Source organism: Molothrus aeneus, unplaced genomic scaffold, assembly GCF_037042795.1.
Source record: "Molothrus aeneus isolate 106 unplaced genomic scaffold, BPBGC_Maene_1.0 scaffold_30, whole genome shotgun sequence".
NCBI lineage: Eukaryota > Metazoa > Chordata > Aves > Passeriformes > Icteridae > Molothrus > Molothrus aeneus.
In genome coordinates this window covers 4,354,259-4,381,154 of record NW_027098964.1, presented here as the reverse complement: position 1 = coordinate 4,381,154, position 26,896 = coordinate 4,354,259, and the positions used below count along the sequence as shown (strand labels likewise).

At 64.4% G+C, this 26,896-nt stretch overlaps 4 protein-coding genes across 4 annotated transcripts in view; 3 read left to right on the top strand and 1 right to left on the bottom strand.

The window, feature by feature from the left end:
- The window catches only part of DNM2 (dynamin 2), a 28,632-nt gene extending 17,737 nt beyond the window's left edge, over nt 1-10,895 (top strand). Inside the window, exons 15-21 of the mRNA XM_066570365.1 lie at nt 750-863; nt 4,211-4,320; nt 4,451-4,562; nt 5,820-5,984; nt 6,874-7,106; nt 8,825-9,085; nt 9,895-10,895. Of these exons, the coding sequence (XP_066426462.1) occupies nt 750-863; nt 4,211-4,320; nt 4,451-4,562; nt 5,820-5,984; nt 6,874-7,106; nt 8,825-9,085; nt 9,895-9,961 (1,062 nt within the window). The 3' untranslated portion in view covers nt 9,962-10,895. The remainder of the gene's footprint in view (nt 1-749; nt 864-4,210; nt 4,321-4,450; nt 4,563-5,819; nt 5,985-6,873; nt 7,107-8,824; nt 9,086-9,894) is intronic.
- A 1,766-nt stretch (nt 10,896-12,661) lies between these two features.
- LOC136570080 (uncharacterized) lies at nt 12,662-14,227 on the top strand. Its single transcript, XM_066570525.1, has 5 exons — nt 12,662-13,454; nt 13,537-13,635; nt 13,722-13,808; nt 13,936-13,979; nt 14,078-14,227. The coding sequence occupies exons 1-5, from the start codon at nt 12,968-12,970 to the stop codon at nt 14,117-14,119; spliced, it is 759 nt and encodes a 252-aa protein (XP_066426622.1). The 5' UTR covers nt 12,662-12,967; the 3' UTR covers nt 14,120-14,227.
- A 302-nt stretch (nt 14,228-14,529) lies between these two features.
- CARM1 (coactivator associated arginine methyltransferase 1) lies at nt 14,530-23,028 on the top strand. The gene is made up of 16 exons (XM_066570399.1): nt 14,530-14,688; nt 17,119-17,244; nt 17,316-17,422; nt 17,505-17,609; nt 18,296-18,406; nt 18,481-18,658; nt 18,734-18,824; nt 19,718-19,799; nt 19,896-19,981; nt 20,069-20,158; nt 20,232-20,369; nt 21,453-21,542; nt 21,624-21,736; nt 22,207-22,284; nt 22,588-22,656; nt 22,779-23,028. Exons 1-16 carry the CDS (start codon nt 14,544-14,546, stop codon nt 22,913-22,915), a joined length of 1,746 nt encoding a protein of 581 aa, XP_066426496.1. The 5' UTR covers nt 14,530-14,543; the 3' UTR covers nt 22,916-23,028.
- A 137-nt stretch (nt 23,029-23,165) lies between these two features.
- Nucleotides 23,166-25,900, bottom strand: YIPF2 (Yip1 domain family member 2). The gene is made up of 4 exons (XM_066570256.1): nt 25,738-25,900; nt 25,579-25,673; nt 24,456-25,406; nt 23,166-23,339 (listed from the first exon to the last, which is right to left on the bottom strand). The coding sequence occupies exons 1-4, from the start codon at nt 25,757-25,759 to the stop codon at nt 23,166-23,168; spliced, it is 1,242 nt and encodes a 413-aa protein (XP_066426353.1). The 5' UTR covers nt 25,760-25,900.
- Between the last annotated feature and the right edge of the window lie 996 nt (nt 25,901-26,896).

The window sequence follows — 26,896 nt, the reverse complement described above, 5'->3', positions numbered from 1 at the left end:
TGGGCTGGGATAGCCCGGGATGGGCTGGGATAGCTCAGGATGGGCTGGGATAGCCCAGGATGGGCTGGGATAGCCCGGGATGGGCTGGGATAGCCCGGGATGGGCTGGGATAGCTCAGGATGGGCTGGGATAGCCCAGGATGGGCTGGGATAGCTCGGGATGGGCTGGGATAGCTCGGGATGGGCTGGGATAGCCCGGGATGGGCTGGGATAGCCCGGGATGGGCTGGGATAGCCCGGGCTGGGCTGGGATGGCTCCGGGATCACTGTGGGATCGCTGTGGGGTCACTGCCAGATCCAGCTGTGGGATCCAGCTTTGGGATCACTGTGGGATCACTGGGCTCCAGCTGTGGGCTCCAGCTGTGGAATCCAGCTTTGGGGTCACGGTGGGATAATTTGGATCCAGCTGTGGATCCAGCTGCGGATCCAGCTGTGGGATTACGGTGGGATAACTGGGATCCAGCTGTGGGCTCCAGCTATGGAATCCAGCTTTGGGATCACTGTGGGATAATTGGGATCCAGCTGTGAGCTCCAGCTGTGGATCCAGCTTTGGGCTCCAGCTGTGGGCTCCAGCTGTGGAATCCAGCTGTGGAATCCAGCTTTGGGATCACGGTGGGATAATTGGGATCCAGCTGCGGGCTCCAGCTGTGGGATCACGGTGGGATAACTGGGATCCAGCTGTGGCTCCAGCTGCGGGCTCCAGCTGCGGGCTCCAGCTGTGACCGGTCCCTCCCCGCCCCGGGTGCCGCAGGTGATCCGCCGGGGCTGGCTCACCATCAACAACATCAGCATCATGAAGGGCGGCTCCAAGGAGTACTGGTTCGTGCTCACGGCCGAGTCGCTCTCCTGGTACAAGGACGAGGAGGTACGGCCGGGAGAGCGGGGAAAATCTGGGGTTCCAGAGGGGGGAAAACGGGGAAAACGGGGAAAATCTGGGGTTCTGGGGGGAAAAAATGGGGAAAATCTGGGGTTCCAGAGGGAAAAATGGGGAAAATCCGCGATTCCTGGAGCTCTGAAGGGGAAAAAAATGGGATGTGGGGAGGGAATCTGGGATTCCTGGGAGGAGGATCCTTGGGATGGGGATCCGATCCCGAATTCCAGCAGGGAATGCCGGGCCTGGGAGCTGAGTTGGGCTCCTGGTCCCATCGGGGTGACCCCGATTCCCTCCCTCGCTGGGTTTCGGGGTGCTGGAGCCAACAGATCCCCCAGGGGTGCTGCAGACCCCCCCTCATTCCCAGGGCTCTCAGACCCCCCTCATTCCCAGGGCTGTTCCAGACCCCCCCTCATTCCCAGGGCTGTTCCAGACCCCCCCTCATTCCCAGAGCTGTTCCAGACCCCCCCTCATTCCCAGAGCTCTCAGACCCCCCCTCATTCCCAGGGCTCTCAGACCCCCCCTCATTCCCAGGGCTCTCAGACCCCCCCTCATTCCCAGGGCTCTCAGACCCCCCCTCATTCCCAGGGCTGTTCCAGACCCCCCCTCATTCCCAGGGCTGTTCCAGACCCCCCCTCATCCCCAGGGCTCTCTCAGCCCCTCCCTGGAGGTTTTGGCTTTCCCAGCCTTTCCTTTCCTCCCCCGGTGTCACCGGGACCTGGGGGGGCCCTTCCCGGGCTCGGGGGGGCTCTGGAGGGGCCGGAGCCCGCGCAGGCTCAGGGAAGGACGCACGGACGCAGCGTTTTTTATTTCCCGGGAGTCTCCAGAGCCCATCCCGCGTTTCCTTTGTTCCTCCGGCCTCCTCCAGGCCGAGTCAAACCCTGCAGCCCCCCCAGACCCCCCCAAATTCCCCCCCACACCCCCCTCGGAGCCCTCCCGGTTTCCTGCGGGGCCTCTCCAGGGGGAAGGAAGGAGCGGGAGCAGCCTGGGGATGAATGAGGCTCTGTGTGCCCTCATCCCGCCGGCCCCGAGCGGCCCGGAGCCCCCAGGCCCCAAAAACCGGGGATAGCGACAGGGCAGGGACCCCGATCCCCAAAAACCGGGGATAGCGACAGGGCAGGGACCCCCCAATCCCCAAAAACCGGGGATAGCGACAGGGCAGGGACCCCGATCCCCAAAAACCGGGGATACCGAGAGGGTACAGACCCCTGATCCCCAAAAACCGGGGATAGCGACAGGGCAGGGACCCCGATCCCCAAAAACCGGGGATACCGAGAGGGTACAGAGCCCTGATCCCCAAAAACCGGGGATACTGAGAGGGCACGGACCCCAGTTGCCCTGGGGAAAGGGCAATTCCCAAAAAGGGGCAATTCCTGGGAAGGGAAGGGGGCAATTCCTGGGAAAAGGGGCGATTCCTGGGAAGGGGAAGGGGAAGGGAAGGGAAGGGAAGGGAAGGGAAGGGAAGGGAAGGGAAGGGAAGGGAAGGGAAGGGAAGGGAAGGGAAGGGAAGGGAAGGGGGCAATTCCCAGGAAAGGTTCCCCGGAAAGGGGCGATTCCTAGGAAGGGAAAGGGGGAATTCCCAGGAAGGGATGATTCCCAAAAAGGGGGAGTTCCCAGGAAGGGATAATTCCCAAAAAGGAGGAGTTCCCAGGAAAGGGATAATTCCCAAAATTGGGGAATTCCCAGGAAAGGGATAATTCCCAAAAAGGAGGAGTTCCCGGGAAAGGGATAATTCCCAAAAAGGGGGAGTTCCCAGGAAAGGGATAATTCCCAAAATTGGGGAGTTCCCGGGAAAGGGATAATTCCCAAAATTGGGGAGTTCCCAGGAAAGGGATAATTCCCAAAAAGGAGGAGTTCCCGGGAAAGGGATAATTCCCAAAAAGGGGGAATTCCCAGGAAAGGGATAATTCCCAAAAAGGAGGAGTTCCCAGGAAAAGGATGATTCCCAAAATTGGGGAATTCCCAGGAAAGGGATAATTCCCAAAATTGGGGAGTTCCCGGGAAAGGGATAATTCCCAAAATTGGGGAGTTCCCGGGAAAGGAGAGGTTCCCAAAAAGGAGGAATTCCCAGGAAAGGGATAATTCCCAAAAAGGGGGAGTTCCCGGGAAAGGAGAGGTTCCCAAAAAGGGGGAGTTCCCAGGAAAAGGATGATTCCCAAAAAGGAGGAGTTCCCAGGAAAGGGATGATTCCCAAAAAGGGGGAGTTCCCGGGAAAGGAGAGATTCCCAAAAAGGGGCAATTCCCAGGAAAAGGATAATTCCCAAAAAGGGGCAATTCCCAGGAAAGGGATAATTCCCAAAAAGGAGGAGTTCCCAGGAAAGGGATAATTCCCAAAATTGGGGAGTTCCCGGGAAAGGAGAGGTTCCCAAAAAGGGGGAGTTCCCGGGAAAGGGATGATTCCCAAAAAGGGGGAGTTCCCAGGAAAGGGATAATTCCCAAAATTGGGGAATTCCCAGGAAAGGGATAATTCCCAAAATTGGGGAGTTCCCAGGAAAGGGATAATTCCCAAAAAGGGGGAGTTCCCGGGAAAGGAGAGGTTCCCAAAAAGGGGGAGTTCCCAGGAAAGGGATAATTCCCAAAATTGGGGAGTTCCCGGGAAAGGGATAATTCCCAAAATTGGGGAGTTCCCGGGAAAGGAGAGGTTCCCACTCACCTGGGGCAGCCCCGCGCGCGGCGCCGCCCGCGCCGGCGTAACCAATGTGCAGACTACTGTACATCCCTTCCCACCTGAACAGGTAGTCTGAACACTGGGAACGCCGGCCCGGCTCTCCCCGTCCGTGCCCCCTTTGGGGGGGTCCTGGGCTGGTTTTTGGGGTGGGGGGTGTGGAGGTGTCGCTGTCTCGGGGCCGTGGCTTTGTCTGCTCCTGACGTGGCAGCGAATCCCAAATCCCGGCTGGAGGAGCTCTGCGGGTTTGTCAGGAAATCGTGTGGGGAAGGGGCCGGCCCCGGGTTCGTGGCCTCTCCACAAAGGCCAACGTCACTTTTTGGGACCATCTGGAGACAGAAGTGGAGCTGGAGCTGCTCCTAAACAATTCCAGATGTTTCTCTGCTGTTCCGGCGGGGCCCCGGCTGGAAGCGGCGCCCGCGGCCGCGTTCCCGGGGAGCTGGGCTGGAGCAGGGCGGGCCCCAACCCCATCCCAGATCCCAGGGCAGCCCCCACGGGGACCCCCGACCCTCCCAGAGCAGTTCCCCACCCCAGGCTCCGCGGGACGAGCTGGGGATCTCGCCCTGCGCCTTTTCCAGCGGGAATTCGGGGTCTGCAGCTCCCAAAGCCGGGGTTTGCTCCCCCTCCTTGGCCTCCAGGAGCCTCATCCCCGCTTTCCTCTCGCCCCCTTTGCCAGGAGAAGGAGAAGAAGTACATGCTGCCTCTGGACAACCTGAAAATCAGGGACGTGGAGAAGGGATTCATGTCCACCAAACACATCTTCGCCATCTTCAACACGGAGCAGAGGTGGGCAGCGCTCAGGGATTTTCCCTTCCCTCGCTCCCGGAGAGCCTGGGGGGTTTCTCCCGCGTTCCCAGCGGGATCCCCGCGGGATCTGGGGCTCCCCTGAGCCCCAGGGCCTGCTCCCCTTGTGCAGGAACGTGTACAAGGACCTGCGGCAGATCGAGCTGGCCTGCGACTCGCAGGAGGACGTGGACAGCTGGAAGGCCTCGTTCCTGCGGGCTGGGGTCTACCCTGAGAAGGACCAGGTGGGGCTGAGCCCCCGGGGCTGGCAGCAGCCAGGGGCACCCCAGGGCACCCTGGGGATGGAGGATGAGAGCCCCGGGGTGCTGCTGGGGGGGATCCCGGGGGTGCCGGGCTGTGGAGTGACCCCGGGGTGGGAACGGGGCTGGGAATGGGAACGGGGCTGGGAACGGGGCTGGGAATGGGAACGGGGCTGGGAACGGGGCTGGGAACGGGCTCTGGAATAACCCCAGGATGGGAATGGGGCTGGGAACGGGGCTGGGAATGGGAATGGGGCTGGGAACGGGGCTGGGAACGGGCTCTGGAATGGGAATGGGGCAGGGAACAGGCTCTGGAATGGGAATGGGGCTGGGAACGGGCTCTGAAATAACCCCAGGATGGAAATGGGGCAGGGAACAGGGCTGGGAATGGGAATGGGGCTGGGAACGGGGCTGGGAACGGGCTCTGGAATGGGAATGGGGCTGGGAACGGGCTCTGAAATAACCCCAGGATGGAAATGGGGCAGGGAACGGGGCTGGGAATGGGAATGGGGCAGGGAACAGGCTCTGGAATAACCCCAGGATGGGAATGGGGCTGGGAACGGGCTCTGGAATGGGAATGGGGCTGGGAACGGGCTCTGGAATGGGAATGGGGCAGGGAACAGGCTCTGGAATAATCCCAGGGTGGGACCAGGCTGTGGGATAACCGTAAGGATGGGAATGGGGCTCTGGAATGACCCCAGAGATGGGAATGGGGCTGGGAACGGGCTCTGGAATGACTCCAAGGATGGGAATGGGGCTCTGGAATGACCCCAGAGATGGGAATGGGGCTGGGAACAGGCTCTGGAATGACTCCAAGGATGGGAATGGGGCTCTGGAATGACTCCAAGGATGGGAATGGGCTCTGAAATAACCCCAAGGATGGGAATGGGGCTCTGGAATGACCCCAAGGATGGGAACAGGCTCTGGAATGACCCCAGAGATGGGAATGGGCTCTGGAATGACCCCAGAGGTGGGAATGGGGCTCTGGAATGACCCCAAGGATGGGAACGGGCTCTGGAATGACCCCAGAGATGGGAATGGGGCTCTGGAATGACCCCAGAGATGGGAATGGGCTCTGGAATGACCCCAGAGATGGGAATGGGGCTCTGGAATGACCCCAGAGGTGGGAATGGGGCTCTGGAATGACCCCAAGGATGGGAATGGGGCCAGGAACACCGTGCTGGGGCAGGGGATCCCTCCTGCTGCCCCTGCCCCAGGGCTGAGCCTCCCCGGCCGTTGCAGACGGAGAGCGAGGACGGCGCCCAGGAGAACACCTTCTCCATGGACCCGCAGCTGGAGAGGCAGGTGGAGACCATCCGCAACCTGGTGGACTCCTACGTGGGCATCATCAACAAATCCATCCGGGACCTCATGCCAAAGACCATCATGCACCTCATGATCAACAATGTGAGGGGAAAAGGGGCTGGAGAGCGGGGAAAAGGGATGGAGAATGTGGAAAAGGGGATGGAGAGCAGGGAAAAGGGGCTGGAGAATGTGGAAAAGGGATGGAGAATGTGGAAAAGGGATGGAGAATGTGGAAAAGGGGCTGGAGAGCGGGGAAAAGGGATGGAGGATGTGGAAAAGGGATGGAGAATGTGGAAAAGGGATGGAGAATGTGGAAAAGGGATGGAGAATGTGGAAAAGGGGCTGGAGAATGTGGAAAAGGGATGGAGAATGTGGAAAAGGGGCTGGAGAATGTGGAAAAGGGATGGAGAGCAGGGAAAAGGGGATGGAGAGCTGTGGGAGCAGCTGCAGGGGCTCAGCCTGGAAAAGGGAGGCTCCAGGGGGATCTCCCAGCTCCTGACAATTCCCTGGCAGGAGTTTGGAGCCAGCCAGGGGCTGATCCTCCCTCCCAAGGGGGACAGGACAAGGGGAAGTGGCCTCGAGCCGTGCCAGGGGAGGTTCAGGTTGGATCTGGGCAGAATTCTGGAGTTTTCCAGCCCTGGCACAGGTGTGGTGTCCCCTCCTTGGGGAACTGCACCAAAGCCCTGCAGGTGACACTCAGGGACAGAGACCAGGACAGGCCCCATCCCAGGCGGTTTGGGGTTCTCCAGGGGTGTTTGGGGAGTTTGCTGCAGGATTTGGGGGTTTTGGAGTGGTCTGAGGGGGGCTGGAGGTGTTTCCAGAGGGGTTTGGGGTGTTCCCAAGAGGTTCCCAGAGGGATTGAGGTGGTTTTCAGCTGCATCCCAAACCACCCAAAGCCTCCAGCTCCCACCCTGACCCGCCCCAATTGCCCCAAACCGGAGCGCTCCCACCCCCTCAGCAGCGCGTCCCCTCCCTGCCCTGCCGCCCCCAGACCAAGGATTTCATCCACTCGGAGCTGCTGGCCTTCCTGTACTCGTCGTCGGACCAGGGCAGCCTGATGGAGGAGTCGGCGGAGCAGGCGCAGCGCCGGGACGAGATGCTGCGCATGTACCACGCGCTCAAGGAGGCGCTGGCCATCATCGGGGACATCAGCACCAGCACCGTGTCCACGCCCGTGCCCCCGCCCGTGGACGACACCTGGCTGCAGCCCGGGGCCGGCCACAGGTGCGGGCTGGGCATGGCGGGGTTCCCTGGGGTGGTTTTGGGGTTCCCTGGGGCGGTTTGGGGTTCCCTGGGGTGGTTTGGGGTTCCCTGGGGTGGTTTTGGGGTTCCCTGGGGCAGTTTGGGGTTCTCTGGGGTGGTTTTGGGGTTCCCTGGGGCGGTTTGGGGTTCTCTGGGGTGGTTGGGGTTCCCTGGGGCGGTTTGGGGTTCTCCAGGGGTGTTTGAGGTTCCCTGGGGTGGTTCGGGGTTCTCCGGGGGTGTTTGGGGTTCCCCGGGGATGGTTCAGGGCTCCCTGGGGCGGTTTTGGGGGGTTTGCTGCAGGATTTGGGGGTTTGGAGTGGTCTGTGTGGGGCTGGAGGTGTTTCCAGAGGGGTTTGGGGTGTTCCCAAGAGGTTCCCAGAGGGATTGAGGTGGTTTTCAGCGGGATTAGGGCACTCCCGTGGGTGCTGGGGTGTTCCCTTGGATATTGGGGTGTTGGCAGTGGGGTTCCCATTGCTCCCAGTGCGGGTTGAGTCGTGCCATCCCATGTGCATCCCAAATGAGCAATCCCAGCCCCACTGACTGACCAGTCCCGTGTCCATTCCCATCCCGTGTCCATCCCACTGACCATCCCAATTCCATTTCCGTCCCAATGACCGTTCCTATCCCGTGTCCATCCCATGTCCATCCCAAATGACCAATTCCATCCCACTGACCAATCCCATGTCCATTCCCATCCTGTGTCCCTCCCGCTGACCAGTCCCATGTCCATTCCCATCCTGTTCCGTTCCCATCCCGTGTCCAGCCCGTGTCCGTTCCCACCCCGCTGACCATCCCTGTTCCGTTTCCAGCCCGTGTCCATTCCCGTGTCCATCCCATGTCCATTCCCATCCCGCTGACCATCCCGTTCCGTTCCCATTCCCATGTCCATTCCCATCCCGTGTCCATCCCGTTCCATTTCCAGCCCGCTGACCATTCCCGTGTCCATTCCCATGTCCATTCCCATCCCGTGTCCATTCCCATCCCGCTGACCATTCCCGTTCCGTTTCCAGCCCGTGTCCATTCCCGTGTCCATCCCATGTCCATTCCCATGTCCGTTCCCACCCCGCTGACCGTCCCGTTCCGTTTCCAGCCCGTGTCCATTCCCGTGTCCATCCCATGTCCATTCCCATCCCGTGTCCATTCCCATGTCCATCCCATGTCCATTCCCATCCCGCTGACCATCCCCGTTCCGTTTCCATCCCGTGTCCATTCCCATCCCATGTCCATCCCATGTCCATTCCCATCCCGTGTCCATTCCCATCCCATGTCCATTCCCATCCCGTTCCCACCCCACTGACCATCCCCGTTCCGTTTCCATCCCGTGTCCATTCCCGTGTCCATCCCATGTCCATTCCCATCCCGTGTCCATCCCATGTCCATTCCCATCCTGTTCCCACCCCGCTGACCATCCCCGTTCCGTTTCCATCCCGTGTCCATTCCCGTGTCCATCCCGTGTCCATTCCCATCCCGTGTCCATTCCCATGTCCATTCCCATCCCGTGTCCATCCCATGTCCATTCCCATCCCATGTCCATTCCCATCCCGTTCCCATCCCGCTGACCATTCCCGTTCCGTTTCCAGCCCGTGTCCATTCCCGTGTCCATCCCGTGTCCATTCCCATCCCGTGTCCATTCCCGTGTCCATCCCATGTCCATTCCCATCCCGTTCCCACCCCGCTGACCATCCCCGTTCCGTTTCCAGCCCGCCCCCGCAGCGCCGCCCGCCCTCGGCCCTGCTGCCCCCCGGCCGCCCCCCGTCCCTGCGCGCCCCGGCCCCGGGGCCGCCGCTGCTGCCGCTGCCCGGGGGGGCCCCGCCCGGCCCGGCCCCGCCCGCCTTCGCCGCGCCCCCCATCCCCTCCCGCCTCGGCCCCTTCGCCGCCGCCAGCGACCCCTTCACGGCCCCGCCCCAGATCCCCGCCCGGCCCGCGCGGATCCCGCCCGGGATCCCGCCCGGAGTGCCCAGGTGAGACGCGCGGCGGGGACTGGGAGACACTGGGATCCGCTGGGAGACACTGGGGAGGGCTGGGATTGCACTGGGATCCATTGGGATCACACTGGGAGACACTGGGGAGGGCTGGGATTGCACTGGGATCACACTGGGATCACACTGGGAGACACTGGGGAGGGCTGGGATTGCACTGGGATCACACTGGGAGACACTGGGGAGGGCTGGGATCCACTGGGATCACACTGGGATTACACTGGGGATCCGCTGGGAGACACTGGGGAGGGCTGGGATCTGCTGGGAGACACTGGGGAGGGCTGGGATCCACTCGGATCACACTGGGATTACACTGGGGATCCACTGGGAGCCACTGGGGAGGGCTGGGATACACTGGGATCACACTGGGATCACACTGGGATCACACTGGGGATCCACTGGGAGACACTGGGGAGGGCTGGGATCCACTGGGATTGCACTGGGATCCATTGGGGTCACACTGGGAGCCACTGGGGAGGGCTGGGATCCACTCGGATCACACTGGGATTACACTGGGGATCCGCTGGGAGCCACCGGGATCCACTGGGATCACACTGGGATCCATTGGGGAGGGCTGGGAGACACTGGGCAAGGCTAGGATATACTGGGATCCACTGGGATTACACAGAGGAGTGCTGGGAGCCACTGGGATCCACTGGGAAGGGCTGGGATCCACTGGAGTCCAACTGGCATCCACTGGGGTCTCACTGGGATCCACTGGGGTCTCACTGGGATCCATTGGGGTCTCACTGGGACCCCCCAGGTCCCTCAGCCCCCCCGTTCCCCCACAGGAGGCCCCCGGCAGCCCCGAGCCGCCCGACCATCATCCGCCCCGCCGAGCCCTCCCTGCTGGATTAGCGCCGGGATCCGCGGGATCCGCCTGCCCCGCGCCACCAACGCCGCCCCGGAACGGCCGGGATGGGGGGAAACGGGGAAAACGGGGAAAAAACCAACCCAGAGCCAGCCCAGCGCCCCCGGGGCTGATCCTGGGGCTGATCCCAGGGGGATCCCAGACCCTGGGGCTGATCCCGGATCCCATCCTGGGCTGATCCCGGATCCCATCCCAGGCTGATCTCAGATCCTGGATCCCATCCTGGGGCTGATCCTGGATCCCATCCCGGGCTGATCCCAGATCCTGGGGCTGATCCTGGATCCCATCCCAGGGGGATTCTGAATCCTGGGGCTGATCCTGGATCCCATCCTGGGGCTGATCCCAGATCCTGGGACTGATCCCAGATCCCATCCTGGGCTGATCCCAGATCCTGGATCCCATCCTGGGGCTGATCCCGGATCCCATCCCAGGGTGATCTCAGATCCTGGGGCTGATCCCGGATCCCGTCCCGGGCTGATCCCAGACCCTGGGACTGATCCTGGATCCCATCCTGGGGCTGATCTCAGATCCTGGGGCTGATCCTGGATCCCATCCCAGGGGGATTCTGAATCCTGGGGCTGATCCCGGATCCCATCCCGGGCTGATCCCAGATTCCATCCCGGGCTGATCCCAGATCCTGGGGCTGATCCCGGATCCCATTCCAGGCTGATCCCAGATCCTGGATCCCATCCTGGGGCTGATCCCAGATCCTAGGGCTGATCCCGGATCCTGTCCCGGGCTGATCCCGGATCCCATCCTGGGGCTGATCTCAGATCCTGGGGCTGATCCCAGATCCTGGGGCTGATCCCGGATCCCGTCCCGGGCTGATCCCAGATCCCGGCGGGGGCAGCTCCCGGGCAGGTCCCAGCAGCTGATCCTGGCAGCTCCGGGGCCCTCCCGGTGCCCCCCCGGTGCCCCCCCCCCCCCCCCCGGGCACTGACGGATTTTGGGGGGGGGGGCGGGGGGGGGGAGGGGAACTTTGCACTTTGTCAGAATTCCCGAGGGGGGAGGGCCCGGCCCCGCCTCTGCCTTCCTCCCCCCTCCTCCTCCTCCGTTCCCAAATTCCGGGGATTTTGCCCCAAACCCACCCGCGGCTCCTCCCCCGCCCCCTCCCAGGGGTTTGGGGTTTGTTTTTTTTTTTTTCTTTTGGTTTTTGGGGTTTTTTTTTTAAAGAATTGGGGTTTTTGAGCAGGGGAAGACACTGGAATTCCCAGAGGGATTCAGCAACGATCCCAATTCCCTGAGAACCTCAGGAATTTTCATCCCGGGGATTCCCCGGGAGAGGAGGAGGAGGAGGGGGAGGGGAGGAAGCTGCGGCCCCCCCGGGGTGGGGGAGGGGGCTTTGCTCTGGAAGCTTCTCCCCCTCCCCTGGCCCCCGTTCCCGATCCCGCTCCGCCGGGAGCCGAGGTTGTAAATATTTTTACAGACTTGTATTAATTGTATAAAAAAAAACCCATAAAAAAAGAGGGAAAAAGAAAAAAACACACAAAAAACAAACCAGGGAAAAAAAAAAAAAAAAAGAAAAAAAAAAAAGAAAAAAAGGAACAAATGGCGGCCCAGCAATAATGTGGATTTTTCCGACCCCCCCCCCGGCCCCGGTGCCTTAACGACCCCCCGGCTCGGGGGGGCCAATTAATCCATTAACGAGCCGGGGGCGGTTTTGGGGGGGCGGCTCCGGCCCCCCCCGGGGGTCCCCCCGAAGTGCCTCCGCTCCGCGTCCCATTAATGAACTAAAAACCGGCAAAAAAATCGGAATAAAGGGAAAAAAAATCCAAAACCGAGTGAGGTGTGGAATTCCAGGGGGCTCATGGGGTGGCTCCCCCCGTTCCCACCGGATCCAGCCCGGTCCCGTTCCCGGGGGGAATTCCGTGCGGAACCGATAAAAAACGGTTAAAAAAATCCCAAATTTAATTCGTGTGCGTCGGGACGGGGGAGCCGCGGGATCCACCCCAAACACCGGGACTGGATCCGGGGGGATTCACCCCAATCCTGGACGAGATTCACCGCAGCGAACCCCGGGAATTGGCGGAATTTGGGACGGAAATCCCGCCGGGACCCGTCCTGGGCGCCGCCATCGCCGCGCGACGCCGCTCAGGAAGGACCCCCCCCCCCCCGGGGCTGTCCGCGGCGGTGCCTGAGGCGGGAGGGGACGCAAGGACCCCGCCTGAGGGCGATCCCGGCGGCGGATCCCGGTGGAGGATGCCCTTGACGGATCCCGCTGACAGATCCCGGTGGCGGATCCCCGTGGAAGATCCCGGGGGTTCCCCCAGTCGCGGATCCCGGATTTCTTCAGGCGTCCTCGGGGCCGCCCGAGGCGCGGGGTCCTTTCCTGTCCCCTCCGCGCTCATTGGCTGATCCCTCCCTGACGTCCTGAGCTCTGATTGGTCAGCGCGAACTTGGGCCCGCCCCCTCCTCAGCGCGCGGGGTTGGCGAGCGCCCCCTGGCGGAGATGGAGTCCCACAATGCACCGCGCGGGGTCGGGGGGAATTTGGGGCAGATTTGGGGAATTTTGGTGCAGGTTTGGGGAATGTGGGGCGGATTTTCAGGTCCAGGTAGGAAAATGGGGAGAAATTTGGAGATCTGGGGGCAAACCTGGGGAAGTTCGGGGCTGATTTGGGGGTGGGGGCAGATTTGAGGTGTTTCAGGGCAGATTTGGGGGGTTTTGTGGCAGATTTTGGGGCCTCAGGGGCAGATCTGGAATCCCAGGCTCCCTTCCTCCACCCCTTTCATGTGAAAATCACAATAATTTCAGATTTCACACAAACCCGTTCCCAGCCTGGAGCAGCCGCATTTCCCCCCTCCCCCTCCCACCCCGAGCTCGGAGCTTTGGGTGTAAAAAACCCAATTTTTGCGCAATGGCTGAAAAGCTCCATTTCCTGGGGCCGAGCAGGCGCTTCCTTCCTGCGCCCCGAGCCCCGGCCCGGGTCCCCGGCGGATCCTGGCTGATCCCGGGTGATTCCTCCATCCCGGGGAACCCCTGAAGCGGGAGGAGGATGAGGATGAGGATGAAGATGAGGATGAGGTTGGCGTTTCTGCTCCTCGTGGCTGCAGCCTCGTGCTTGAGCCAGACCGGGCACGATCCCGGCGAGGATTCCCGCCAGAATTCCCGGGATTCCAGCCGGGATTCCCCCCGGAATTCAACCCGGGATTCCCCCCGGGGTTCCCCCCGGGGTTCCCGCCGTGGTTCCGGTACCGCCGCCGCCCCGAGGCTCCTCCCGGCGCCGCTGCTGCTCCGGCTGCCCCCGGAGCCGGGGCCGCCCCGGATCCGCTGCGTGGCCCCGCGGCGCTTCACCGGCAGCACCTTCGAGCTCCTCCGGGGGCTCCCGGCGGTGCCGGTGCGGAGCCTCCCCGCCGCTCCCGACCGGCACTGGGCCGAGTTCGCCCTGCCCGGAGCCGCCGGCTGCTTCCGCTGCCGGTACCGGAGCCACAACGGCAGCGCCTGGCTGGAGTCGGAGCTGAGCCCCGGCACCGGCGGCTCCGGTGGGTGCGGGGAAACCCCGGGGGATCCCCGTCCCGCATCCCGGGGCCGGCCCGGAGCCGAATTCAGGGTTTTTCTCCCCAGATTTGGGCGATGCTGAGTGTCAGCCGAGCACCGGCACCGCCGCGGCACCCGCACCCACGGCAGAGACCCCGTGGAACGGCACCGGGACCCTGCAGAACGGTACCGGCACCGGCACCGCCCGGGGCTGCTCCCTGTCACGGTCCCGGGGCCGCATCCCGGTGATCCCCTCCCTCTCTCCCTTCCAGATCCTCCCTGGGTCCTCCCGGTCTCGGTCGGTGTCGCCTTCCCGGGGCTGCTGCTGCTGCTGGGGGCTGCAACCGCGGCCAGGCGAGGTGGGAGGGGGCTCGGAACCGGGAATCCCGGGGGGTTCAGTACCGGGAATCCCGGGGGATTCAGCGCCCAGGGACCCCCACTCCACTCTGCTGGGCCCCCCCGGTGCCACCGGTTCTGTCCTCACAGGCGTCCGGCGGCGGCGTGGACAGAGCCCCACGGTACCGGCCCCGGTAAGGCCGGACCCCCGTGACCCCAAATCCGCCCCGGACCCCTCAGGCCCACCCCGGGATCCCCAAAATTCACACCCGCGCCCCTCCTGTCCCGGCAGAGCTTCCCCTTGGCCCCCGCGCCGACGCCGCCGTCCCCGTGAGGGGTCCCGGGGGTCCCGGTGAGGACACGGAGCCGGGAGCGCGTCCCGGTGTCCGCACGGATCGAGGCTGGCCCTGGATCCGGTCACCGGGAGCCCTCCGGGAGAACCCCCCCCCCTCCGGTGCTGCCGGGTCTCCACCCGACTCTCGGGTGCCAATAAAGGTGTTCGTCTCCAGCGCCGCCGCATTCCCGGTGTCCCGGTACCGGTGCCCGTTCCCGCTATCCCGGTGTCCCGTTCCCGGTGCCCGTTCCCGGTGCCCTCCTGTCCGCCAGGGGGCGCCACCCTCCCCTGCCGCTCCCGGGATTTTGGGGCGCGTCCACCACGGGGTGGGCGTGGCCACCCCTGGGCGGGTCCCGGGTCGGGGGTGGGCGCGGCCGGGTCGGGGGGCGGGGCCCCGGGTGGGCGGGGCGCGGCGCGGTCCAAGATGGCCGCGGTGTCGGTGTTCCCCGGCGTGCGGCTCCTCACGGTCGGGGACGCGAACGGGGAGATCCAGCGGCACCAGGAGCAGCAGCCGCTGCGCCTCGAGGTCCGCACCGGCCCCGACAGCGCCGCCATCGCCCTCTACGGCCGTGAGTGCGCGCGGGGGCCCGGGCGGGGCGGGGGGCCCGGCGGGGGAGGGGGCGTGGGGGGCTGAGGGGAGGGGGGAGGGGCCCTGAGGGGTCAGGGGGGGCGGGGGGAGGCCCTGAGGGGTCTCTGGGGATGGGGAGGGGGCGGGAAGGGGCCCTGAGGGGTCAGTGTGGGGCTGGGGGGGCCCTGAGGGGTCTCTGGGGATGGGGGGGTTTGGGGTGGGGGGGTTTGGGAGGTCTGGGGGCTGGGCTGGAATGGGGGGGCTGGGGGTGCAGGGCCTGGGGGGGCTGGACTGCCCTGGGGGGGTTCAGAGAGGGGCTGGGGGGGGGGGGGGTGTTCAATGTTCTTCACTTTTGGGGGGGCCCCACCGCCCCCCCCCCCCCCCCAGCCGGGGTCTCCTCGGGGGCCGCTCGGGATCGGTGGGGGGGGGGGGGGTCCCGGTTCCCGGCGTTTCCCGGAGGCTGCGGAAAGTTCATTCCCATCCCCCGCCCCGCTCCTGGCCACTTTTGCCCGAAACGGCCCCAATTCCGTGACCTTCCGGGCACCCCCCGGGTTCCGGGGGCGCGGGGGGCGGCGGCGCCGCCGGCTCCTCTTTGTCTCGGGTTTTTTTCCCGTTCTTTGGGGTTTTTTCCCGTTCTTCGAGGTTTTTCACGTTCTTTGGGGTTTTTTTCCCCGTTCTTTGAGATTTTTCCTCCTTTTCTCCCCAAACCCGGCGCCTCCTGCGCTTTGTGCTCGGGATTCCCGCGGCTCCCGGTTGGGATCGGTGCTGGGGGCGGGCGGGGGGCGACCCCCGGTCCCCTCCCCTCGGGCTCATTAACAACGGCGCTAATTCGGTCATTAACGCGCGGTTTGACGCCGATACCGGGCAATGGGGGGAAACTGAGGCACGGCGGCCGCTCCGGGGCCGAGCCCGCGGCTCCTCCCGGTACCGGCCCGGCCCCATCTCCCCCCGGAGCCCGCGGGAGCCGTTCCCGAGCCGCCTTTGTGTGCGGGGCCGGGGGATCCGCGGAGCATCTGCCGCTGCTTTCACCGCCCACAAAGCGCCGCGGGCTCCCCGCGCCCGGCCCGGTACCGGCGGCTGCTCCCGGAGCTCCCGGCCCGGTACCGGCGGCTGCTCCCGGCCCGGTACCGGCGGCTGCTCCCGGAGCTCCCGGCCCGGTACCGCGGCTGCTCCCCGAGCTCCCGGCCCGGTACCGGCGGCTGCTCCCGCCGCTCCCGGCCCCTCCGGGAACTCCCCGCGGCCGCCGGACCCCGGGGCCAAACCGGGATTGTTTGGGAAGCGGCCGGGTCCGGTTTGACCGGCCGGGGGCACCGCGGGGCCGTTCCCGCGATGGTTCCCGGTCCCGTTTCTGCCTCCCGGGGCGACCCCGGCCCCTCCATCCCCTTCCCTCCACCCGCGAACCCCAAATCCCCGTTTCTGACGGGAATTCCGGCTGCCCCCCCCCCCCGGGCCGTGCTTTGGGAGCCCTCCCCCGGGTAATTAGAGGTTAATTAGGTTAATTGTGCTTTATCCCGCTCTGCGGGGCGGGGTCCGGGCCCGGCGCTCCCCTCACTTTTCTCTCTGTCCCCTCCCTTTTTCCTCCCATCCCTCCCCATTTTCCCGCCCCGTTCTCCCCCTCCCCATTCCCGGGGTTTCCCCCTCCCCATTCCCCTTTTCCCCCCCATTTCCCTTTTCCCCCCCATTCCCATTTTCCCCCATCCCCGTTTTTCCCCCCCATCCCCGTTTTTTCCCATTTTTCCCCCCCATTCCCATATTTCCCCAATGTTTTCCCCCATTCCCCTTTTTTCCCCATTTTCTCCCCCCTACTCCCATTTTTTCCCATTTCCCCCCATTTCCCCCCCATCCCCATTTTCCCCCATTTTTCCCATTTCCCCCCCCTTTTTCCCCCATTTTTTCCCATTATTCCCCCCATTGCCATTTTCCCCATTTCCCCCCATTTTCCCCATTTCCCCCCCATTTTTACCCCCCCAATTCCAATTTCCCCCCATTTCCCCCCCATTTTCCCCATTTCCCCCCCTTTTTCCCCCATTTTTTCCCGTTATTCTCCTCCATTCCCATTTTCCCCCCATTTCCCCCCCATTTTCCCCATTTCCCCCCATTATTACCCCCCCAATTCCCATTTCCCCCCCATTTTCCCCATTTCTCCCCCATTTTCCCCATTTCCCCCCCTTTTCCCCCATTTTTTCCCATTATTCCCCCCATTGCCATTTTCCCCATTTCCCCCCCATTTCCCCCCATTATTACCCCCCCAATCCCCATTTCCCCCCCCATTTTCCCCATTTTCCACCCATTTCCCCCCCATTTTCCCCATTTCCCCCCCCCATTTTCCCCATTTCTCCCCCATTTTCCCCATTTCCCCCCCATTTTCCCCCCATTATTTCCCCCCCATTTTCCCCGTTTCCCCCCCTTTTCCCCCGTTTCTGCCCCCCAGATGAGGAGGTGTGCGTGTTCAAGTGCTCCGTGTCGCGCGACACCGAGTGCAGCCGGGTGGGGAAGCAATCCTTCATCATCACCCTGGGCTGCAACAGCGTCCTGCTGCAATTCGGGACCCCCACGGGTGAGGAGCCCCCCCGTGCGCCCCCCCCGGGACCCCCAAAATCAGCCCCAGCTTAACCCTTTCCCCCCCAGATTTCTGCTCCTTCTACAACATCCTGAAGAACTGCCGGGGCCACAACACGGAGCGCTCGGTGTTCAGCGAGCGCACCGAGGAGTCCTCGGCCGTGCAGTACTTCCAGGTGGGGGATCCCCGTTCCCGGGGGGCCTGGGGTGGCCCTTCCCGCTGCCGGGGGGCTCAGGGCCTGTCCGTGTGTCCGGCAGTTCTACGGGTACCTGTCCCAGCAGCAGAACATGATGCAGGACTACGTGCGCACGGGCACGTACCAGCGGGCGATCCTGCAGAACCACAGCGACTTCAAGGACAAGGTCTGCGGCCTTTGGGGGGGTTCCGCTCGTTCTGGGGAGATCTGGCTCGGTTTTTGTCAAGACTGGCCTGGTTTTAGGGGAGAAGCCTGGGTTGGGTTTTGGGGGGATCTGGTTGAGGTTTGGGGGCGTCTGGATCGATTTTTGGGGAGATCTGGCTGCGCTTTGGAGGGAATCTGGCTCCATTGTTGGGGAGATCTGGCTGGGTTTTGGGAGGTGAATCAGGCTGGGCTTTGGGGAGAATCTGGCTGGGTTTGGGGATGCCTGGCTGGGTTTTTGGGGAGAATCTGGCTGGGTTTTGGAGGGAATCTGGCCGGGTTTTTGGGAGGAATCTGGCCGGGGTTTTTGGGAGGTGAATCTGGCCGGGTTTTTGGGAGGAATCTGGCCGGGGTTTTTGGGAGGAATCTGGCCGGGTTTTTGGGAGGAATCTGGCTGGGTTTTGGAGGGAATCTGGCTGGGTTTTTGGGAGGTGAATCTGGCTGGGTTTTGGGAGGAATCTGGCCGGGTTTTGGGAGGTGAATCTGGCTGGGCTTTGGGGAGAATCTGGCCGGGTTTTTGGGAGAATCTGGTTGGGTTTGGGGATGCCTGGCTGGGTTTTTGGGAGGAATCTGGCCGGGCTTTGGGCAGGACCCAGCCGGGGCTGCGCCCGGGGGCTCCCGAGGCTCCCAGCTGCCCCCTGCCCTCCCCAGATCGTGCTGGACGTGGGCTGTGGCTCGGGCATCCTCTCCTTCTTCGCGGCCCAGGCCGGCGCGCGCAAGATCTACGCGGTGGAGGCCAGCACCATGGCCCAGCACGCCGAGGTGAGCCTGGGGGGGCTCTCCGGACCCCGGGGGCGCCCCCACGGCCTGAGCCCCTGCCCTGGCCCCCCCCGCAGGTGCTGGTGAAGAGCAACAACCTGACGGAGCGGATCGTGGTGATCCCGGGCAAGGTGGAGGAGGTGTCGCTGCCCGAGCAGGTGGACATCATCATCTCGGAGCCCATGGGCTACATGCTCTTCAACGAGCGCATGCTCGAGAGCTACCTGCACGCCAAGAAGTACCTGAAGCCCAGTGGTGAGCGCAGGGGGGTCCCCGGGGGTCCCCGGGGGCTGTGGGACCCCCGGGCTCCACGCTTGTCCCTGTCCTTAGGGAACATGTTCCCCACCATCGGGGACGTGCACCTGGCGCCCTTCACGGACGAGCAGCTCTACATGGAGCAGTTCACCAAGGCCAACTTCTGGTGAGCCCCAGCAGGCCCCAGGGCCAGCGCCCGGTCCTGGTTCCCAGTCCCTGTTCCCTGGTCCCATTTCCTGCTCCCGTTCCTGGTCTCCATTCCCAGTTCCCAGTCCCAGTCCCCGTTCCCTGGTCCCATTTCCTGCTCCCATTCCTAATCCCCATTTCCAGTCCCATTCCCCACTCCCATTGCCAGGGCCAGTTCCTGGTCCTCGTTCCCAGTCCCCGTTCCCTGGTCCCATTTCCTGCTCCCGTTCCTGGTCCCCATTCCCAGTTCCCAGTCCCAGTCCCCGTTCCCTGGTCCCATTTCCTGCTCCCGTTCCTGGTCCCCATTCCCAGTTCCCAGTCCCAGTCCCCGTTCCCTGGTCCCATTTCCTGCTCCCATTCCCAATCCCCATTTCCAGTCCCATTCCCCACTCTCAGTCCCCACTCCCAATTCCCAGTCCCCACTCCCATTGCCAGTTCCCATTCCCAGTCCCATTCCCAGTCCCATTCCCACTCCCCATTCCCAGTTTGGGATCCCTATTCCCAGTCCCCATTCCCAGTTTGGCTCTCCCCAGGTACCATCCCCTCATTCCACAGCGTTGATCATTGCCCATTCCCAGTCCCCATTCCCAGTCACCAGTCCCAGTTTCCATTCCCAATCACCATTCCCAGTTCCCATTCCCATTCCCAGTTCCCATCCCCATTCCCCATTCCCAGCATTCCCAGTCCTCCCAGTACTCCCAGTTTGGCTCTCCCCAGGTACCAGACCTCCTTCCACGGCGTTGATCATTGCCCATTCCCAGTCTCCATTCCCAGTTCCCATTCCCAGTTCCCAATCACCATTCCCAGTTCCCATCCCCATTCCCCATTCCCCATTCCCAGTCCTCCCAGTACTCCCAGTTTGGCTCTCCCCAGGTACCAGCCCTCCTTCCACGGCGTTGATCTCTCTGCTCTGCGCGGCGCCGCTGTGGACGAGTACTTCAGGCAGCCCGTGGTGGTGAGTGGCCCTTTTGGGGGGCTCCGGGCCCTTTTGGGGGGCTCGGGGCCGTTTTGGGGGTCACCCAAACCCCCTGCCCACCCCCCTTTCCCCCAGGACACCTTCGACATCCGGATTTTAATGGCCAAATCCGTCAAATACACCGTGAACTTCTTGGAAGCCAAGGAGGGCGACTTGCACAGGTGAGGGGCACCTGGGGGGGGTCTGGGGGATTGGGGGGGGGTCTGGGGTCTCCTCCCACCCCCTAGTAACCCCCCCGTGTCCTCCAGGATAGAAATCCCCTTCAAGTTCCACATGCTGCACTCGGGGCTGGTGCACGGCCTGGCCTTCTGGTTCGACGTGGCCTTCATCGGCTCCATGTGGGTGATTTTGGGGGGTCCCGGGGGGTGTGCAGGGCTCTGCCCGACCCCCCTGACCCCCCTGCCCCCCCAGAATGACCGTGTGGCTCTCCACGGCCCCCACGGAGCCGCTGACCCACTGGTACCAGGTGCGCTGCCTGTTCCAGTCGCCGCTCTTCGCCAAGGCCGGCGACACGCTCTCAGGGACCTGCCTGCTCATCGCCAACAAGAGGTGGGGAGAGGGCTCAGGGGGCTTTGAGGAGGGCATTGAGGGGGGATTGAGGGGAGCTGGGGCAGTTCTGGGGGTGATTGGGGGGATTTGGGGGCATTTGAAGGGATTTGGGGGGGATTTGGGGCAGTTCTGGGGGTGCACAGGCCGCACGCTCTCAGGGACCTGCCTGCTCATCGCCAACAAGAGGTGCCCAGGGAGGGCATTGAGGGGATTTGGGGCAGTTCTGGGGGTGATTGGGGGGATTTGAGGGGATTTGGGGCAGTTCTGGGGGGCATTGAGGGGATTTGGGGCAGTTCTGGGGGGCATTGAGGGGATTTGGGGGGGACTTGAGGGGAATTGGGGCCGTTTTGGGGCAGTTCTGGGAACACAGAGGAGATTTGGGGGGCACAGGGAGGGTCTGGGGGAGGTTGGGGGGGGCTCCTGCAGGGATTTGGGGGGCACAGGGCAGATCCTGGGGGGTTTGGGGGGGTCCCAGCCCCTTCCCTCCCCAGCCATGTCCTGGTTTGGGCCGTGCTGGATCCGCTGCTCGCTCTGGAGCGGGGCTGGCAGCTGGGGGGCCCTGGCCCAGTTTGGGATAAGGGGGGGGGCCTGGCCCAGTTTGGGATAAGGGGGGGGGCCCTGGCCCAGTTTGGGATAAGGGGGGGGCCTGGCCCAGTTTGGGATAAGGGGGGGCCCTGGCCCAGTTTGGGCCCGGGGGGGCTCTCCTGGCCCAGTTTCAGAACTGGGGGGGGGCCTGGCCTGGTTTCAGAGCTGTTTTTAACTGGGGGGGGCAACCACGACCCAGCTGGGACCCCTTGGGGGCATTTTGGGGGTCCCAAACCCCCCCTTGGCTGCAATTTGGGGGTCCCAAACCCCCCCTTGGCTGCAATTTGGGGGTCCCAAACCCCCCCTTGGCTGCAATTTGGGGGTCCCAAACCCCCCCTTGGCTGCACTTTGGGGTCCCAAACCCCCCCTTGGCTGCACTTTGGGGTCTCTGTGCCCCCCCTTGGCCGCACTTTGGGGTCCCTGTGCCCCCATTTGGGGGTCCCGGCCCCTCTCAGGTCTATTTGGGGGGGGGTCTCACGGGCTGTGCCCCCTCCCCAGACAGAGCTACGACATCAGCATCGTGGCCCAGGTGGACCAGACGGGCTCCAAATCCTCCAACCTGCTGGACCTGAAAAATCCCTTCTTCAGGTAGGGCCAGGGGGGGCTGCGGGGCCGGGGGGCACCCCCGAGACCCCCCCCCAAAGCCCTGACGCCCCCTCCCCTCCCCAGGTACACGGGCACGACCCCCTCGCCCCCCCCCGGCTCCCACTACACGTCCCCGTCGGAGAACATGTGGAGCACGGGCAGCAGCTACAACATGAGCACGGGCATGGCCGTGGCTGGTGGGTCTGGGGGCGCTGGGGAGGGGTCTGGGGGGTCCTGGGGGGTCCTGGAAGGGTCCTGGGGGGGTCCTGGGGGGGTCCTGGGGGGTTATCCCCCAGTTCTGGGGCAGAACATGTGGAGCACGGGCAGCAGCTACAACATGAGCACGGGCATGGCCGTGGCTGGTGGGTCTGGGGGGTCCTGGGGGGGGTCCTGGGGGGTTCTGGGGGCTCAGGAGGGGTCGCCCCCCCCCATTCTGGGGGTCTCTGACCCCCTCCCCACACAGGAACGGCCGTGGCTGGTGGGTCTGGGGGGATCCTGGTGGGTCGGGGGGGATCCTGGTGGGTCTGGGGGGATCCTGGTGGGTTCTGGAGGGACTCTGGAGGTTCTGGGAGGGTCCTGGGGGTCCTGGGGGGGTCCTTGGGGCTCTGGGAGGGGGTCCTGGGGGTCTCTCCCCGTTTTGGGGGTCTCTGACCCCCTCCCCACGCAGGGATGCCGGCAGCCTATGACCTGAGCAGCGTCATCGCGGGCGGCTCCAACGTGGGGCACAACAACCTCATCCCCCTGGGTGAGCCTGGGGGGGGGCTCGGGGTGAGGGGGGGCTCACAATGGGGAGGGGGGGGCTCACAATGAGGGGAGGAGCTCACAATGAGGGGGGGGCTCACAATGAGGGGGGGGCTCACAATGGGGGGGGGGCTCACAATGAGGGGGGCTCACAATGGGGGGTGGGGTCTTGGGATGGGGGGGTTCAGGGTGAGGGTGGGGGTCTCACAGTGAGGGTGGGGGGTCTCAGGTCTCGGGGGGTCTCGGGATGAGGGTGGGGCTCTCGGGATGAGGGTGGGGGTCTCACACCCCCCCCCCCACCCCGCAGCCAACACCGGCATCGTCAACCACACCCACTCCAGGATGGGCTCCATCATGAGCACGGGCATCGTGCAGGGTGAGCGCCGGCCCCGCCCCCAAAGAACCCCCCTGACCCCTGACCTCTAACCCCTGTGTGACCCCTGTATGACCCCTGTGTGACCCCTGTGTGACCCCCGTGTGCCCCCCGTGTGCCCCCAGGCTCCTCCAGCGCGCAGAGCGGCGCCGCCTCCAGCGCCCACTACCCCCTCAACAGCCAGTTCACCATGGGGGGGCCGCCCATCTCCATGGCCTCGCCCATGTCCATCACCACCAACACCATGCACTACGGCAGCTGAGGGGCCCCCCCGGCCCCCCGAAAGCACCGACCCAGGAGAGGAGAGAAAAACACAAAAAAAACAACACAAAAAAAAAAAAACAACCAAAATCGGGGACCCCGCCCCGCCCCGGGGGTCCCTCCCCGCCCCCCCCCCCCTTGCTCCACAGGGGATTTTGGGATTTTTTTGGTTTTTTGGTTTTTTTTTTTTTTTTTTTTTGGTTTTGTTTTTCTGCGGAGGTGGGGGGGGAAGGGGGGGGAGGGGCCGTTTTTTACCGCTGGATGGGGGCGGGGCAGGGGGGAGGGGGGGGGGTGTGAGAATCCCCCCCCGGGACCCCCCCCCGGGATGGGAACCCCGCCGGGATGGGGCCGAATGAACCAAAATCCCAAAATCCGCGGATTCGGCCCCGATCCGGGGCGGGCGGCGCCGGCTGGGATTGCTCGGGCTGGAGCCTCAATAAACGGGAGGGTTTCACACCTGAGGGGTCTGGGGGCTTCCCGGGGGGGCTGGGGGCACCCGAAATCCCGGGGGGGGGTCCCAAAATCCCTGAGAGATCCCAAAATTCCTGGGGGGATCCCAAAGTCCCTGAGGGATCCCAAAATTCCTGGGGGGATCCCAAAATCCCTGAGAGATCCTAAATCCCTGGGGCTCCAAAAAAATTCCTGGGGATCCCAAAAAATCCCTGGGGGGGATCCCAAAAATCACTGGGGGATCCAAAAAATTCCTGGGGATCCCAAAATCCCTGAGAGATCCCAAAATCCCTGAGAGATCCCAAAAATTCCAGGAGGATCCAAAATCCCTGGGGGGGATCCCAAAATCCCTGAGAGATCCTAAATCCCTGGGGCTCCCAAAAATCCCTGGGGATCTCAAAGTCCCTGAGAGATCCCAAAAAATTCCAGGAGGATCCCAAAAATCCCTGGGGATCCCAAAATCTGTGGGAGCTCCCAAAAATTCCTGGAGGATCCCAAAAATCCCTGAGAGATCCCAAATTCCCTGGGGCTCCCAAAAATTCCTGGCTGATCCCAAAATCCCTGAGAGATCCCAAAATCCCCGGGGATCCCAAAATCCCTGGAGGATCCCAAAAATCCCAGGCCGCGAGTCGGAGTCTCCCCGGTTTTATTTGGGGTTTTCGCAGCCGAGCGAGCTCGGGGGGGGCTCGGGGGGGGTCTGGGGGGGTCCCCTGGGTCCAGGGGCTCCCCCAGTCCCAGCCCCCCCCTCACGGAGGGGGGTGGGAGGCGTTGGGGGGGGGGGGATCCCCCCCGAGGCCCCCCCCCCCCCCCCCGAACCCCCCCAAAAATCACCCGGGGAACCCCCCCAGGCTTCTCAAGGAACCCCCAGAATTGCCCCCAGACCCCCCCCCAAAATAGCCCCAAATCAACACCCCCCCCCCCCCCAAATAACACCCAGAATACCCAAACCCCCCCAAAAAACCCCCCAGGGAACCCCTTAAAACACCCCCAAACCCCCCTAAAATGCCCCAAACCCCCCAAAAATGCCCCAATTCCCCCCCCCCCCCCGGCTCTCCCCGTTCCCGTTTCCCGTTCGCCTCCCCCCCCCTCACCGAGGTGGAAGCGGGGCCGGTACCGGGGCCGGGCCGAGCTGGGACAGATCCCCGCTGATGGCCACGGGCAGAGGCAGCGTGGCACCGATCCAGAACGGGCCTGGAACGGGCAGGACCGGGAGAGAAACGGGGGCAGAACCGGGATAGACACGGGAGAGACACGGGGACAGAACCGGGATAGACACGGGGGCAGAAACGGGAGAGAAACGGGGACGGAACCGGGAGAGAAACGGGGACAGAACCGGGAGAGAAACGGGGCAGGACCAGGATAGAAATGGGAGAGAACCGGGACGGGACCGGGAGAGAAACGGGGATAGAAATGGGATGGAAACGGGAGAGAACCGGGATAGACACGGGGACAGAACCGGGAGAGAAACGGGAACAGAACCGGGATAGACACGGGAGAGAAACGGGAGAGAAACGGAGACGGAACCGGGAGAGAAACGGGGCAGGACCAGGATAGAAATGGGAGAGAAACGGGACGGGACCGGGATAGAAACGGGGACAGAACCAGGACAGACACGGGAGAGAAACAGGGACAGAACCAGGACAGAAACAGGGACAGAACCAAGATAGAAACGGGGACAGAACCGGGATAGTAACAGGGACGGGACCGGGATGGAAGCGGGACAGAACCGGGAATGGAACTGGGCGGAACCGGGACAGAACCGAGATGGAACCGGAACAGACATGGGGCAGGAACCGGGACAGAACCGGGATGGGACCGGGGATAAAACCGGGGTAGAACCAGGGCAGAACCGGGACGAAAGCGAGAATGGCAGCCGAGGGATGGACGGGGAAGGCAAACGGCACCGGCACCAGACCGGAGCAGCACCGGGACCGGCCCCGGGCCCGTCCCTCACCGTACAGGTCGGGGTTGTTGCGCAGCCGGTGCCGCACGAAGTTCCTGCCCGGTACCGGCACCAGCGAGGCCTTGATGCGCTCCGGCACCTGCGGGGAGCGGGCGGGGCTCAGCCGGGGCCGGTTCCCGGTTCCCGGAGCCGTTCCCAGCCGCTGCCGCTGCCCCGCCGGGAGCTGCGGGGGTCACACCGGGCCGGGCTCAGCCCCGGGCTCCGCTGAACCCCCCGGGGCACCGGGAACCCCCCGGGAACCCCCGACCCACCTGGGCCGTGTCCGCATCGTCCCCGTCCTCGGGGGGCTCCGGCACCGGCACCGTTACGGAGCCTCCCGACAGCGGCTCCGGCGCCTCCTGCAGGTCTGAGGGGACCGGGGCCGTCACCGGGGGAACGGGCACCGGGACCGGGGGAATCACGGGACTCACCGTGGGGCCGGGGCTCGTCCATTCTGGAGCCTCTCGCTGCCGGGACGGGACACGCCGGGTTGTGAGGGACGCTCGGCACCGGCCGCAACCGTCCCGGTACCGGCCGCACTCCAGGGACGCCCACAGACCTCCCGACCCAGGGACCCTCCCGGTACCGACCCCGCTCTGCCGGTAAAGGCCCCGCCCCCAGGGACTCCTCCGGTCCCGCCCCGCCCCCAGGGCCCTCCCGGTACCGCCGGTACCGCTCAGCACCGGCTCCGCCGACGTGGACTCGCCCTCGCCCCCCCCCGCGCCCCGGCCGCGATGGTTCCGCCCGGTCCGTTCCCCTCCCGCCCCCTCCGGCCCCGCGCTCCCGCCGCGCGATGGTTCCGCCCCGCGATGGTTCCGGGCATGGCGGCCGAGACCCCGGGGGGGGAGAGGGGAGACCCCAGACCCCCCCTCAGGACCCCCCCCCACCGGGACCCCCTAAAACCCCCCAGGGCCCCTCCCCCGTGCGCTCAGAACCCACCCGGGATCCCCCAGACCACCACAGAGAGCACCCCCCCCCAAAAAAAATCAGAGACACCCAAAAAATCCCCAAACCCCCCCCAGGATCCCCAAAATCCCCCCCAGGACCCCCCAAAGGACCCCTGTGCTCTTTCCTTCTCCTCTTTATTGGAGCCGCTGGCGGGAGAAGGGGGCGACAAGGTGGGGGGGGGGAGGGGGGAGACCCCCGGGGTTGGGGGGGTGGGGGTCACCCCCGACCCCCCCCGCGAGGGTTTTGGGGTTTTTGGGGGGTTTCGGGGTCCCCCCTCCCCACAATTCCCGGGATTTTCAGCGCCGCCGCCGCCGGTACAAAAATAAAAGCTCTGCACGACCCCTCCCCCCCCCCGCGCGACCCCCCCCCCCCCCCGACCCCCCCCAGTGCTACAGCAGGGCCAGAAATGGGGACCCCCCCCCAATAAAACAAAAAAAAAAATCGGAATTTTGGGGTCAGGACCCCCCCCGAGCCCCCCGAAATTGGGGAGGGATCCCCCCGGTATTGCTGCACCTCGGGGGGGGCGGGGGGACCCCCCCGGGTTGGGGGTTCGGGGGGGGGGAGGGGGGTGGGCAAAGCGGGGAAGGTTTGGGGGGAAAACCCCGAATTTGGGGGCTCTGCCCCTCCCCCCATAAATGGCTT